The sequence below is a fragment of the Natator depressus genome, chromosome 10 (genome assembly GCF_965152275.1).
Source record: "Natator depressus isolate rNatDep1 chromosome 10, rNatDep2.hap1, whole genome shotgun sequence".
Lineage (NCBI taxonomy): Eukaryota > Metazoa > Chordata > Testudines > Cheloniidae > Natator > Natator depressus.
Genome location: NC_134243.1, coordinates 8,478,635 through 8,493,183, shown reverse-complemented (window position 1 = coordinate 8,493,183; position 14,549 = coordinate 8,478,635). Strand labels below are relative to the sequence as shown.

The window sequence follows — 14,549 nt, the reverse complement described above, 5'->3', positions numbered from 1 at the left end:
TGTTGTGTTAACAAAAGCTGCTAATACAGCTATCTCCATCCAAGGTTAAAAGTAGCTGAGATGTCAGCTGTTTTATTTATAGCACCAATGAGCAGCTGCCTGTGCTTTTTTTTTTTTTTTTTGGGTAGGGGGAGAAGAAACAAATGCTTTGTCTGTGCCCAACCTGGGCGTTGTGCTTTTCCAACTCTCTCATTTCTCAAGTCTTGCCTTAATCAGAGTCATCTGGAACATACCATTTGGCAGATGGGATCTAGCTGGCATGGAATATTTCTGCACCTAGCTCCTTTAGCAATGCTGTACAAAGCAGAGATTCCTGCCTGACAGGGAAGACTGGCAAGACCACTCATTTCCTTTTGCTGCCAAGGAGCCTCTGTGCTGGTACCTGTCAGTGTCACTCCTTCCCTTGCCCACGAGGGGTCAGTATGACTTGGAACTAAACCTTACCTGCCTCTCCTTATGTGCATCTGGATCTGCTGAGGTTTAGTGATTTAAAAAAAGAAGGGGCGGGGGTGGGGGTGATTACAAGCTGAAATGTGAACAGACAGCTCGATCTAATTGCTAGAGTGAGAAACTGGGTTCCATTTTTTTACAGTAACTGAGAGCTGTCACTCTCAGCTAAGGTATGAGAAGACATGTAGAAACACCCCTCACTTCATCTCTATATTTTAGAGGTCAGTATCAAGGAAAGCCAGCAACTACCATGAATGTTTGTCCGAGCAAAATGGAGATTGCACCTTAGTCACAAGAAGAATTCAGTGCTTCAAACACAAGAGAAATGTGCAGGTATAAACAGTGAAGGCAGGATCCAGCTCAGGCGAAGGGGAAGATTCTGGATGGTGTGCTTAAAAATTGACTCTAAGTTCCTCCTAAGCATCAGTAATGTTTAGGTTTAAGCTCTTTGTATAGAAGGGGTAGGTGTGGGGAAGATACAATGCTCTACAATGGTATGTGTAGGGAGAAACAGCCCAGAACTACCTCAAGTGTCAGTTTAATAACCTGAGAACTGATCTGACAGAGTGCAACACCATCCCCTGGCTGCTAGTGAATTCTGTGCCATCTGAAAGCCACAGTGTGAGACATGAATGAAGCAGTGACCTGTGCTGAGACTGTCAGTTCTGCCTGTAATGGGATTATCAACAATGGAGACAGTGAGGAGTCACTACAGAAGCTGAGGTTTAGGATGGCTGTGTTGGTTTCCACTGCCCATTCGTTTATTCAGTTAACTGAGATGGGATAGAGATGATTCAGCCAAGGAAAGTTATGGGATTAAAACAAGTGCAAAGCATGTTCAGTAACCTGCACAATGGAATGAGGTATGCAGGTAGCCATCTCTTAAGACTACATTCCAGCAGGGCTCTCACCAGCCCTGCTTACAAGAGCTACCTACTAGCCTTTGTGTAAAGCTCATAACCCTTGCATGTGAGGTTCTCTTGTCCTGCAGGGGTTAGGATCCTCCGAGGGAAGCCTCCTCCCCAGAATGAGTACTCCAGCCCCTACTGCTGCCTGGCCACCATTCCTGCAGGTCAGATGCTCAGCTGCCATGGGGTGCTCTAAGTATCTTAAACTTCATGAGGGAGAGGAGAAAATGTTTTATAAATATGAATAATGTGCAAAATTCCAGCTGGCTGCTACAGTGATTTTGCTGTAAATACATTCATCTCATTGTACAGTGCAGTTCTAAAACTATTTCATCATCAAGTAACATTTCCCCCCCTGCTTGGTGTGATGTGCCAGAGTGTACCTAGCCTTGTGATGATCACAAGTGGTACCTAGAATGGTAATTTGCCAATTTGGGCTCTGTTAGAACCACTGTTAGGGGCTGAAGATGGTGCAGGTGGGAAAGACTAGTAAGAAGTGCTATATTCCACTAACAGTGCAAGGATCCAGGCAGGTTAAATGACATACTGGCCGTGTAGCAAGAACTACACAAAACACATCAATTGTACGAAGGTATAGAACTTAAGCTAGCAAACACAGAACAAGTTCCCCTCGTAGAAGGGAAGCTCCCCTTCCAAGGTTAAGGGCAACAGTACTTGGTAATGCCTTGGATTTAAGTCTTAGTGGGGAGATCCTTCAGCTTTAGTTAGTAAATCGGAAAGCTTCCATTAGCTACAACTTCAGCTCTGAGATTTTGCACAAGAAGCTTGTGGTGTCAGCCATCGAAGGAGTTGTAATGTTTATCCTATGTTACCAGCTCTGCAATGCAATGCTTTGCTAGGGCTTTCAGGGGCGAGGGTCACCACAGAGCCGAAGCAATTCAGTACTTTAAGGTGAAAACCTGAAGCGAGTTTCTGAGGGTAAGGCCCGCCCAGCCCCTCACCCTTGCAAAAGGCTGCCCTTCACAACAACTAGCTCTTGCCTGAATAGAAGCCAGAGAGGGCTACTCTACAAGTGAGATGTGCCCAAGCAAGCAGAGGCTGGGACTGAGGTGTATGGTGCTACAATCTCATCTTGACTCCCCGTTGGCAAGGCACCAGCACAGGAATTCCCCCAAATTAGCTTCAGCTGCCTTGCCTGACATGGGCTGCAGCACAAAACACTTCATTTCAAACCCTGGAGGGACACGGAGTACAACTTTTATTCCCATCAGTTGTGGTGCACTTACAGGCAGGACGCACACAAGAGTGGTAAAGTGCGGAGAAATGGAGACTCAGAATAAGCACAGGATGTGGTCTTAACAGCTGAGTGCAGGGATTGGGTGTGGATGGATTTTACTCAGTTTCTGCTATCAGGGTCTTTTTTTTAAAGTAAGGAAGCTAAGAATGACTCAGCTCCGTTTCTGCCTGCCTTATCAAACAAGTGGAAAATTGAGCAACACTGCCCCCCTGTAGGGTACAGATTCTAACCTGCCCACTAGTAATCAGTGTTCAGGAGAAGGGATGAGGGTCCTGCCTCCCTCTGTGAGGGAGACGCTCCACTAGGCACAGGGAAAATGGGAGGAGGACAGATACAGTGTCCTCTCCCTGGAGCCTCAGTGCTGAAGTTGTTTAGCAGGATACTGCTTCCACACTGTGTTTTGGGGTAATAGGTCCCAATTAATATATAATGGCTTTAGAACAGGTAAAACATATGGGTCTGTCTCCATTAGCTGAACCTACAGGTTCGCTTCCCACCCCTTGTCATCACGAGGCTTGTTGCCTGGCACCAAAGGGGTCACAGTTTATTCCTTGCTCTAGGCACGCAGCAGAACAACGCTGGGTGCGTTTTACAGTCCAAGGTTCACGTTGCTGCTGCTGCCGCTGCCACCACCACCTTTCACAGGTGTTCAGTGCTTACCTGGCAGCAACACGCACTGCAGCCAAATGCTGTCTTTCTAGAGCTACTTTAGGAAAAGGCGAATACAAACGCTGATCTGAAGGTTAGGTGGCTTAATGGGTCACTCATGCTCCATCCAGTGCAGATATCCGTGGTGTCATCCCAGACCGGACCTGGACACTTTAAACTGTTTAAAAAGCAGCACTGAACCGTTAATTTTGGCTTAAATCAAGTGATGCTGTGTACTAGGGACACAGTAGACCATTCCAGCCCAAGGGATAACTTCCGGATCAGACTGGGGGCAGACTCTGCTCTGGAGAGCTCCTGGGTGAGGACTGAAGTTCACTGGAAGCACTGGGTGGGGAAAGCTAACATCTATCTACCTGTGCTTGGCTTTAGCCAGCACTGGTTCCTACTCAATGGAGAGCACTAAAACTCAAAATGAGGGTGGGGAGAGTGGGAAAGGTTCTCCTCAGGTATTATCCCTTGCAGCTTCAGCCAGTCCACCTGTAGTAGAGGAAGCCTTCTCTAGGTGATGGTATGGCACTGTTTTCTGGCACCGTGGGCCTCCTGTGGTCTGCATGGAACTTCCAACTCTGCACTCAATGGTAAGATGGAACCTTTTAAATTTGTTTCTTGAAGTAACACATCCATAGACAAAGCCAAGATGCCTGAGTTCGTTTCCTTTCCCTAGTCAATGCCTGTGGGAGCTGAGGTCTGCCTAAGAGTCCTTCGCTTTCCTCTCCTTTCTTGCTCTAGATGCCATAAAGGTGAAGAAGAGTCTGGGGGACAGAGTTCGCAGGTAAACAGCCAGGGAAGGCAGTAAGCCAGCTACCAGCACCTCCTTCTTCTTCTGCCCCACTGCATTAAGAACCACCTGAGCCACCTCTGCAGCTGCTCTGCCTTCACTGGTGTTCTTGTCCATAACTGTAAAGAGCAAAGGGAAATCAGCGTGGACCACAGCAGGTAAGCACTAGTTTCTGAAGGGTTATTTCCCCAGGAAAGCTCAGCGTTTTGTTGTCAGTGAGATTCTTGCTTTTAAACCAGTTTCAGGTGGCTTTGTTGGGAGTCCAAGTTTGGAGTGATGGCTGAGCTCGGGTCAGTAGAGGGGGTCCTCCCAGATCCCAGGCCATTGCTCCACCACTGAAACATGTGGTCCACCAGAGGCATTATTAGACATTTTAGTTCAGTTATGGATGGAGGCTCCAATGTTGAACACTCTCGCAAGTTTCACTTGCTGTTACTTTACTGCGTAAATGCCAGGTGCCTATTGACTGGCTGAAATGAGGGAGACGAGGATAGTTTCCACATTCCCCAAAGCTCAGCTGGAGCTATAGTTCAATAATCTGAACTCATTTTCCTCCTTCCCTCTTAACTAACAGCCTCCTTTCCATTGGATAGTCTTTGTATCCCTGTAAGAAACAAAGACACCAGGTGGATGAGGTAATGTTTTTTTTAATCAATAGAAGTTGGTCCAATAAAAGATTACCTCATCCACCTTCTCTCTAATATCCTGGGACCAATATGGCTACAGCAACACTGTAAGAAACATGGTCAATTAAGCTTGTTTCAAACAGGTGTGGACTGCCACAGAATTGGCTTGTTAAAAATGCCAGCTCATATGTACCATTTAAAGCCCCTTGAGGTCCCTGTGTAGCCCCCACATAGCAATTTCTTCTTTGTGAGAGATCTCAGCTTTTGTGCTACTCCTCGGAGATACCCCTACAGCCAGCATCAAAGCCATTCCCTGAGGAAAACCCCATTCCCCAAACTCCTGAGGCCGATGCAACCCTTTCGTAGAACTCTGCTAATACAATCACTCTCTCGCCTGCAACACAGAGATCTGGCAAATTGCCAAGGTGGAGGCGTTGAGAGTAGTTTGTTAGCAGAGAAGCGATAGTGTTTCCTATGAGTACATAAGAATGGCCATACTGGGTCAGACCAAAGGTCCATCCAGCCCAGTATCCTGTCTACGGACAGTGGCCAATGCCAGGTGCCCCAGAGGCAGTGAACCTAACAGGTAATAATCAAGGTGATCTCTTTCCTGCCATTCATCTCCACCCTCTGACAAACAGAGGCTAGGGACACCATTCCTTACCCATCCTGGCTAAAATAGCCACTAATGGACTTAACGTCCATGAATTTATCCAGTTCTCTTTTAAACCCTGTTATAGTCCTAGCCTTCACAACCTCCTCAGGCAAGGAGTTCCACAGGTTGACTGTGCACTGAGTGAAGAAGAACTTCCTTTTATCTGTTTTAAACCTGCTACCCATTAATTTCATTTGGTGGCCCCTAGTTTTTATTATGGGAACAAGTAAATAACTTTTCCTTATTCACTTTCCCACACCACTCATGATTTTATATACCTCTATCATATCCCCCCTTAGTCTCCTCTTTTCCAAGCTGAAAAGTCCTAGCCTCTTTAATCTCTCCTCATATGGGACCCGTTCCAAACCCCTAATCATTTTAGTTGCCCTTTTCTGAACCTTTTCCAATGCCAGTATATCTTTTTTGAGATGAGGGGACCACATCTGTACGCAGTATTCAAGATGTGGGCGTACCATGGATTTATATAAGGGCGATAAGATATTCTCCGTCTTATTCTCTATCCCTTTTTAAATGATTCCTAACATCCCATTTGCTTTTTTGACTGCTGCTGCACACTGCGTGGACGTCTTCAGAGAAATATCCACGATGACTCCAAGATCTTTCTCCTGATTAGCTGTAGCTAAATTAGCCCCCATCATATTGTATATATAGTTGGGGTTATTTTTTCCAATGTGCATTACTTTACATTTATCCACATTAAATTTCATTTGCCATTTTGTTGCCCAATCACTTAATTTTGTGAGACCTTTTTGAAGTTCTTCACAGTCTGCTTTGATCTTAACTATCTTGAGCAGTTTAGTAACATCTGCAAACTTGGCCACCTCACTGTTTACCCCTTTCTCCAGATCATTTATGAATAAGTTGAATAGAATTCGTCCTAGGATTGACCCTTGAGGAACACCACTAGTTACCCCTCTCCATTCTGAAAATTTACCATTTATTCCTACCCTTTGTTCCCTGTCTTTTAACCAATTCTCAATCCAAGAAAGGATCTTCCCTCTTATCCCATGACAACTTAATTTACGTAAGAGCCTGTGGTGAGGGACCTTGTCAAAGGCTTTCTGGAAATCTAAGTACAGTAATTCCTCACTTAACATTGTAGTTATGTTCCTGAAAAATGTAACTTTAAATGAAACGATGTTAAGTGAATCCAATTTCCCCATAAGAATTAATGTAACTAGGGGGGGTTAGGTTCCAGGGAAATTTTTTTTTTGCCAGACAAAAGGCATTATATACATTTTAAACAAGCAATTTAATTACAGGTATATTATAAAGCAGGCAGCCAAACAACATAATAGTGGAGCATTGCACAACTTTAAATGAACACGTTCCCTAATTGATCAGCAACGTAACAACGAAACAACGTTAACCGGGACGACTAAGTGAGGAGTTACTGTACACTATGTCCACTGGATCCTCCTTCTCCACATGTTTGTTGACCCCCTCAAAGAACTCTAATAAATTAGTAAAACATGATATCCCTTTACAGAAACCATGTTGACTTTTGTGCAACAATTTATGTTCTTCTAAGTGTCTGACAATTTTATTGTTTCAACTAATTAGCCCGGTACTGTAATTGCCGTAATTAACTAATTACTGGTCTGTAATTGCCAGGATCACCTCTAGAGCCCTTCTTAAATATTGGCGTTACATTAGCTATCTTCCAGTCCCTGGGTATAGTAGTTGATTTAAAGGACAGGTTACAAACCATAGTTAATAGTTCTGCAATTTCACATCTGAGTTCTTTCAGAACTCTTGGGCGAATGCCATCTGGTCCCAGTGACTTGTTACTGTTAAGTTTCTCAATTAATTCCAAAACCTCCTCTAGTGACACTTCAATCTGTGACAATTCCTCAAAGTTTGTCACCTACAAAAGACGGCTCAGGTTTGGGAATCTCCCTAACATCCTCAGCTGTGAAGCAAAATTCATTTAGTTTCTCTGCGATGACTTTATCATCTTTAAGTGCTCCTTTTGTATCTCGATCATCCAGGGGCCCCACTGGTTGTTTAGCAGGCTTCCTGCTTCTGATGTACTTAAAAAACATTTTGTTATTACCTTTTGAGTTTTTGGCTCTTATTAAATTTTTACATTTAATTTGGCAGAAGGCCAATCCTCACCTCCATAGCGAGATCCATCTGCAGTTACAGCATTGACAGACAGGTTTGTCTGAATATAGCCAGGGCTCACAACAGTCACATCGATTTCATACTGTTCCATCTCCGCTCGCAGGCAGTCAAAAAAGGCCTGGGTGGCATGCTTGGACGCTGCATCTGCAAAACACAACTTGGGCGTGCAGTCAGAGGGGGGAGGAGCAGGGTTCAGGCAAATTTTTTCACCTGCAACCCCTTTGTCACTAAAGCACAGCACCATTTAACAGCACACCGCAACACTATATTGCTTCATTACAAGAAGTGAAGAACAGCAACTCTTAATGGAAGTTAGAGGCATTTTCAAAAGGCAAAATGTCATTACCCAAATTGGAAGCTGGCTAGGATACAGGGCTTAATATCAGACGTGGGCTGAAGGCCCTGGAACAATCAATACTGCCTCTCACATTTGATAAGAGAGCTGGAGTTCAGCATAGAAGAGCAATTGAGGAAATACATGGCTGAGGCAGAGCAGGAATATAATTCCCAATAGCAGGACAGCAGGGCCTGATATGACAAGGTATAGAGCAGGTTCAGGGAGTGGCTTCTTTCAAATACATTTACTTAATTAAAAACCTGATCATACAACTAGGTGGGAGCAGAGACAAGTAATACAACCTAGGCAGGATTTATTCACCTTTTTTTCCATGCATCCCCCCCACCTCAATTGAGCTACTGCCCAAAGTCTCTCTTCCCAGTCCAATAGGAACACTCTAATTCTCCCCCATCATGGAGTCTGCAAGATTATATAATTGGAATCTCTTTTCTTCCCTACTCCAACCCACATTCAGGCTCTCATTAAGTCCTGTCACTTATGTGGTCTCTAAAATCCATATTCTCTTCATCACCCCAACTTCCAAAACCTGGGTCCAGGCCTGGAGCATATTGTATCAACTATTTCAGCTTATCTTGTTCTCCCCCAACCTAATCTATTCAAAACATCACCATTGTTATCTTCTGCTGCTGCTGCTCTGAACACATCACAACCCCTTCTTGAAACCCTTCACTGGCTTCCCCTCTCCTTCTATATCAAGTTCAAGCTCCTCCCCTACCAGACTCTTTACAGTTCCACTCATTTCATCGTACAACCCGTCTGTGCATTCCTCCTTATTTGCTGTTCCCTCTTATCTCTCAGCTTTGTATCTTCTTTCCATCCTGCAGTCTATGCTTGAAATGGTCTCCAATTTCCCATGTTTCAAGCACTCTCCCTCTCTCCTTTCAAATCTCTATTTCCTTGAGGTCTCCTACACTAATTTTTTCACAGATGGCTCGTCTTGAGTGAGTCTGAATTATTACCCTTATATGTCCAAATTCGACTGCAGGCTCTTCATGCCAAAGACCTTATCTGCTTATGGATTTGATAAAAACACTGTGCTCTTTAAGTAACAGGATTCGCTTCTACATTCCCAGGATCCTTACACCCAGGGAGAACTGTCACGCAGCAGCCAGGAAAAGACCATGGATAAACAGCAGTACCATTATGGAGCTAAATCCTAGTAACTAAAGTTTGCAGGGGCTCTCAGACATTAGCATGGATCGATGCCATGAAGCTGTCAGGGAAGGAAGGAGAGTCTAGCCTCCCTCCCATGAGAATTTTAGACCAGCGCTTCAGTGTATGAAGATTTTAAGACTTATGATCAAGGCTCCCCTCCCTTGAACACTTCTGACCACTGTGTCAGAGGGTTGAGCCCACACTGAGAATGTTCCACAGCTCTTGCATTCCATGCATAGTGCCTCCTCCAAGGATGGGAGCAGTGGAGATAGTATCCAAATATTCAGCCCTCCACTCAAGTACCCTGGACTCCTATTCCCCGTCCTGCGTACAGCTACTTACATGCTGATCTGAAAGGAATGCTTATTTTGCCTTGAACGCTGCTGATCACCACAATGTGGCCTTGTTGTCTTTTGATCATGGAGGGCAGAAGAGCTACAGAGAGAGATTAATAATTGCTGTTACTGTTAACCAGAATCAGTGTTCATAAGAGCCATGTCACTATGACACCTGGGGTCATCTAAGGTCTGCTGATCCAATTTAGGAGCAGGGCCAGGGGACACTGGTTAACAAGATGCTCACATTAAAGTGAAAGCCCCTTGTTAGGCCCCAGATTAAGCAATGCCAATAAGGTCCATTCTCTCCTTGTTCTTCTCCCCCAACCCCAATCTTCCAGCTCCACTTGAGACTGCAATACCAGAGGCACCCTCCATTATGAACTATTCTACACACTCCTAATGATTCATGAACCACCCTCCTTGGGGTCAAAAGGGTTGCGTGCACCATGATTGTCATTTTAAACCTGAACACTAACTGCAGCTTCAGCTGGGATTCTAGTTAAGCCAAAGCAACTAAGCACAGTTCACAGAAGACTGGCTCTGCTGAGCCCATCTAAACTCTGGGCAATTTTAGGCAGGACTGGACGGTTTACATTCTACAGCAAAAGTGGCAGGGAGCAACAGAAATGTTACAAAAGGAGGAGAGGCAAATTACTTCTGTGTAGAGTAAGATATGCTATCAATAAAGGTGTCTGTCTTTTTCTAACCCTCTGTGGCTTGGCAGAAGGAAATGCCTCTCGGAAGTGATAAAGGGTGCTTTTGCTCTTGGTTTCAATATTTCTAAACTCGTGTCAGGTAACTACTTCCCAGACGGATCCCAGTTTTTCTGTCTACATAGAAACTTTTCCAAACCAGACAAACACAATAGGGCTGTCACCAGGGATACACAAATAATATGGATATGCAACAATTACAGAAGAAACTATTTTAGTGCAAGGGCCTCTGAGAATTGAGAGAGCAAAGAGTTCAGGAGGTCTTTTCTGAAAAATCTTATTAGGATTAAGAATGGGGTGGCAATGTAAAGCAGAGAGCAATGGGTAGGCAATTAGAACAAGGGGCAGAGGTAATCCTGATCTGAAGAGCTAAGAAACAGCCCTGCTTGAATGCATGAGGAAGGGAGAAGTAGCATGTACCTTTTGTGAATGCTATAGGACCAAAGTAGTTGGTTTCCATCACTTTTTTGTCCACATCCATCCCCGTGTCCAATATCGTTCCTCGGTAACTGATCCCTGCATTGTTGATCAGTATGTCCACATGACCCACACACTTCAGGATCTCTTCAGCAGCACTTACTACCATTTTAGTATCAGAGAGGTCAAAGATCACAGTGAAAGGTTTGTGTATCTGTGAACAAACTACATGTTAGCAAAAGGCTTCTTCTGGGCTCCTGGACATTCTGCCCATTCATTCCCATTTCTTAGGGAGAAGGTGCAAAGAAGAGGAATGTACCTTCAAAGCTGGGAAGGCAGGATCACCCAATCTTTGTCCGATCATAGGCTGCAGTGGCTACTTGGAAGGAGCCCACAATCATCAATAGAGGAAAATTTCCATTTCCTTTGGTATGGACTCAAGAAACTACAGGTTCCAGCATGCAATGTTCCATCTTAATCTGAAGAACTGTATGCTAGGACCATGTCAATCTCAGAGCACACTTCCATAGCATCGAGCAGTGATACTTTAGACTGAGGCTTGGTAAATGAAACAATGAATTCACACTACTGTGACTCTTTTGGGTAATGCTGATCCTGAAACACTGAGGTCTGAGTATTACTGGTAGAGAGGGTGCCTGCCCCTGGCCACATCTTAGAACGTTATGATCCTCACAACTGGGCCACCTCTTGATCTTCCCAGCACTGGAAGTAACAAGGGTAATGAAATGGAGTGGTGTGGAGATCAATTTTCTTCTACTTGTTATATCCTGTCAGACTTCCGTAGGACAGTCCCTATCGGGAATAGTCCACTCTTCTTCCCTACCCACATCCTCCAAGCAGTCCCATCCTCAAACTACTGGGGATCTGAGCCGCAGTAGACTGGTAACACTTTACAAACATGGATCACCCTTCTGCATTAGGGAAGGGTTTGTGGCAATGTGAAGGGTGGAAGTAGCAGAGACAAAGAGCTATTTAATGAGGAAACAGAAATGGCATCATCATCTGGCCCAAGAGCACAGCAGAAAATTCTTGTGTTGCTTAGAGTTGTGGAAGTAAATGCCAGAGTGCATGGAGGTACCATACACACATCCCTCCAGTTTGTTCTGTTCTGTTTGGGAGGGATGCGTTGTTAGGACAGAGAGAGATACAACTAAGGGCCTCAGTTCTATGTTGCTCCTTTTCTGCACCTGGTGCAGGAACAAGGTGAGAGAGAGGATCAAAAGGCAGCTTTAAATCACCTTTGCACCTCCCTACGGCAGCTCTAAGTTGAGTCAACATGTAACAGCCCCCTGTGGGCCAATAAGTCAGTACAGAATAGCTGGAGTGCACTGCGCTTTGGTCTGCTCCCAACACCAGGCAGGCAGGGAGTGAGCAAGTGCGATCCCCCTGGAATCTCTCTTGCTCCTGTGTGTTACTACTTTGTTAGATAAAATAAGTCGGATATGGTCAAAGAGTCCCAGCACGTTCTATTATCCTGGGATTGTACCTGCACCATTAAGAAGAACTTCAGTGGCCAGATACTATTCTTTTATCCAACCAATTTCATAGGTAGAGATCAAAAACAAAATTAAAGTCAGTTAAGTTATTGTGCCCGAGGTACAGGTCTATACCCTGCATGCACACACTTGGTTTGTTAAATCATGCATCATTTTTAAGCTGGTTGACTCATGAACATTTTCTGCAAGACAGGACACATCACTAGATTATACTCCCATACATGCAGCATAAACTGCTGATAATTGCAGGATTGCAACTTTCTCATTCAACACAGCCAACAAGAAATTCTGCATATCCTGTAATGGAATGAACAGCAAACCCAGCACCAGGATGTAACAGCCCATTCTCTCCCTACACTTACATTCTTTGCGTGATTGGCCTTGGCAGAGAGCTCCTGCACCAGGTCCTGCAGTCTCTCACCATTTCTGCCACAGAGCACCAGTCTGGAACCAGCTGCATGGAAAGCTTTTGCACATTCTTTGGAGGAAGGGGGTAAAAGAAGAGCAGACGTTTTAATGCCAGAAACGGATTTTGTATCTATTTTATAGCTGGAGACATGCACTAAAGATCCCATTAGTATGGGCTGGAGATGGCCATGTTAATCACGTGACCACATCATCTCACAAACCCGCCAACAGAATCTTAAACCCATAGCAAGACACATTTTGTTTATACCACATTTCTAATAGAAAAGCTTTTTATTTTTACAGTAGTATCTTAATTTTTCATCTTTTGTCTGAAAAGCCAGGCTGCCTCAGAAGCATGAGTCCCAGCAGAAAGGCCTTGGAGTAAGAGAGAAGCTCTGTCTTTTAGAAACACTTAACAATGGTTAGGCAGTTGGCGTGTTCTGGCCACTGCTCATAACTATGTTACTGTCCCCTTACGTTCCCCATGTCCACCTGTTGTCCCTAGTCTTAAAACATAAAGTAAAATCTTTTGGGTAAGGACCATCTTTTTGTTGTGCATATACAGTGCCTAGCACACCGGGGCCTTAGCCTCTAGATGCCAGTGCAATGGAAATCATTGCCTCAAAAAAGGATCTAAACTAGTTTTTCTGTAAATCAAAGTTGTAGTTTAAGGTCCAGTATTTTAACATTCCTGGACTAGAAGCAAATGCCTTATGCCATTGGAAGGTGGAGAGAGATGGGGAGGAGGGACATAACAAATGTTGCAGATGCCTGAAGAGGCAGTGTGTCCATCAGGGGCCTTGGAAAATCATTCCTAGCCAAATGCACTAGGGTCATGGATAATGGCAGCTTCATTCTCTATGAAGGGAGACTACAGCCTGGCATTGCAGTGAGATAACTAGGTCCCTACCAAATTCATGGTAGGGATGTAAATATTGTTTAAAAAAGTTAACCGTTTAAATGATTAAAATTATATTGTTTAACTGATTAACCGTTGGGGCCACTCCTGCTGGCCAGTATGGTCGGCACAGCTGTGGTTAATGGTTAGGACAGTTAACTGGTAAGACTAATGCTTACTGACTAACCGTTTACTATTTTACATCCCTAATTCACAGTCCATTTTGGTCAATTTCACAGTAATAGGATTTTTAAAATAAATTTCATTATTTCAGCTATTTAAATCTGAAATTTCACGGTGCTGTAATTTCGGGGTCCTAACCCATAAGGAGTTGTGGGGGGGGGGCGGGGGGGTGTCGCAAGGTTATTGTAGGGAGGGTTGCAGTACTTCTACCCTTACCTCTGAACTGCTGCTGGCTGCGGCGCTGCCTTCAGAGCTGGGAAGCTGGAGAGCGGCAGCTGCGGGCTGGGAGCCCAGCTCTGATGGCAGAGCCATCGCCAGCAGCAACAGCGCAGAAGTAAGGATGGCCTGGTATAGTATTGCCATCCTTACTTCTGCACTGCTGTCTGCGGGACACTGCCTTCAGAGCTGAGTGCCCCACTAACAGCTGCCTCTGTCCAGCCACCCAGCTCTGAAGGCAATGCAGAAGTAAGGATGACAATAACCCTGTGACCCCCCTGCAACTCCCTTTTGGGTTGGGATGCCCAATTTGAGAAATGCTGGTCTCCCCTGTAAAATCTGTATAATATAGGGTAAGAGCACCCAAGACCAGATTTCACAGTCTGTGACATGTTTTTCATGGCCGTGAATTTGGTAGGGGCCCTAATGATAACTCTTATCCACCCAGCTACTATTATTCTAACCCTTAAGAAAAGGCAACAAAAAATAACATGATGTTATCCCTCTCTCAGGGCTATTTATTTCTGGTGTAATTCTTAACTACTAGGGCAGCTTTATGTTCTTCCACGCCCTTTGATCATGACCTAATGAAATAAGTCCCTTATTCATTACACTAGACTGCTTTGTGATGACATTTAAGGGTGCGGAACAATACATAGCCAAGGGTAATTAGATGTGTCAATGTATAAATAGCCCTGGGAAAAAAGATGGCATAAGCTCTTCTTGGGGTTTTAATGCAGCAGAGCCTATAAGAGAGGAAAACTGATTGCATAATGGGTGGAACTAAAATTTGAAAAGGGGATAAGAACTTTGGGCTGGGAGCACTGTTCCCTCCAAGCTGTGTGTGTGTGCAT

General features: G+C 44.6%; 1 protein-coding gene across 5 annotated transcripts in view; it reads right to left on the bottom strand.

Moving 5' to 3' along the window:
- Nucleotides 1-1,102: 1,102 nt before the first annotated feature.
- DHRS7B (dehydrogenase/reductase 7B) overlaps nucleotides 1,103-14,549 on the bottom strand; it is a 34,672-nt gene continuing 21,225 nt past the window's right edge. For 2 of the 5 annotated variants that reach the window (XM_074965124.1, XM_074965127.1), the window contains exons 3-7: nucleotides 12,353-12,468; nucleotides 10,477-10,687; nucleotides 9,348-9,440; nucleotides 7,484-7,636; nucleotides 1,103-4,182 (exon numbers count right to left, since the gene is read on the bottom strand). In XM_074965124.1, coding sequence (XP_074821225.1) covers nucleotides 3,977-4,182; nucleotides 7,484-7,636; nucleotides 9,348-9,440; nucleotides 10,477-10,687; nucleotides 12,353-12,468 — 779 coding nt within the window. In that variant the 3' untranslated portion in view covers nucleotides 1,103-3,976. The other 3 variants (XM_074965125.1, XM_074965126.1, XM_074965128.1) reach the window with 2 other exon arrangements.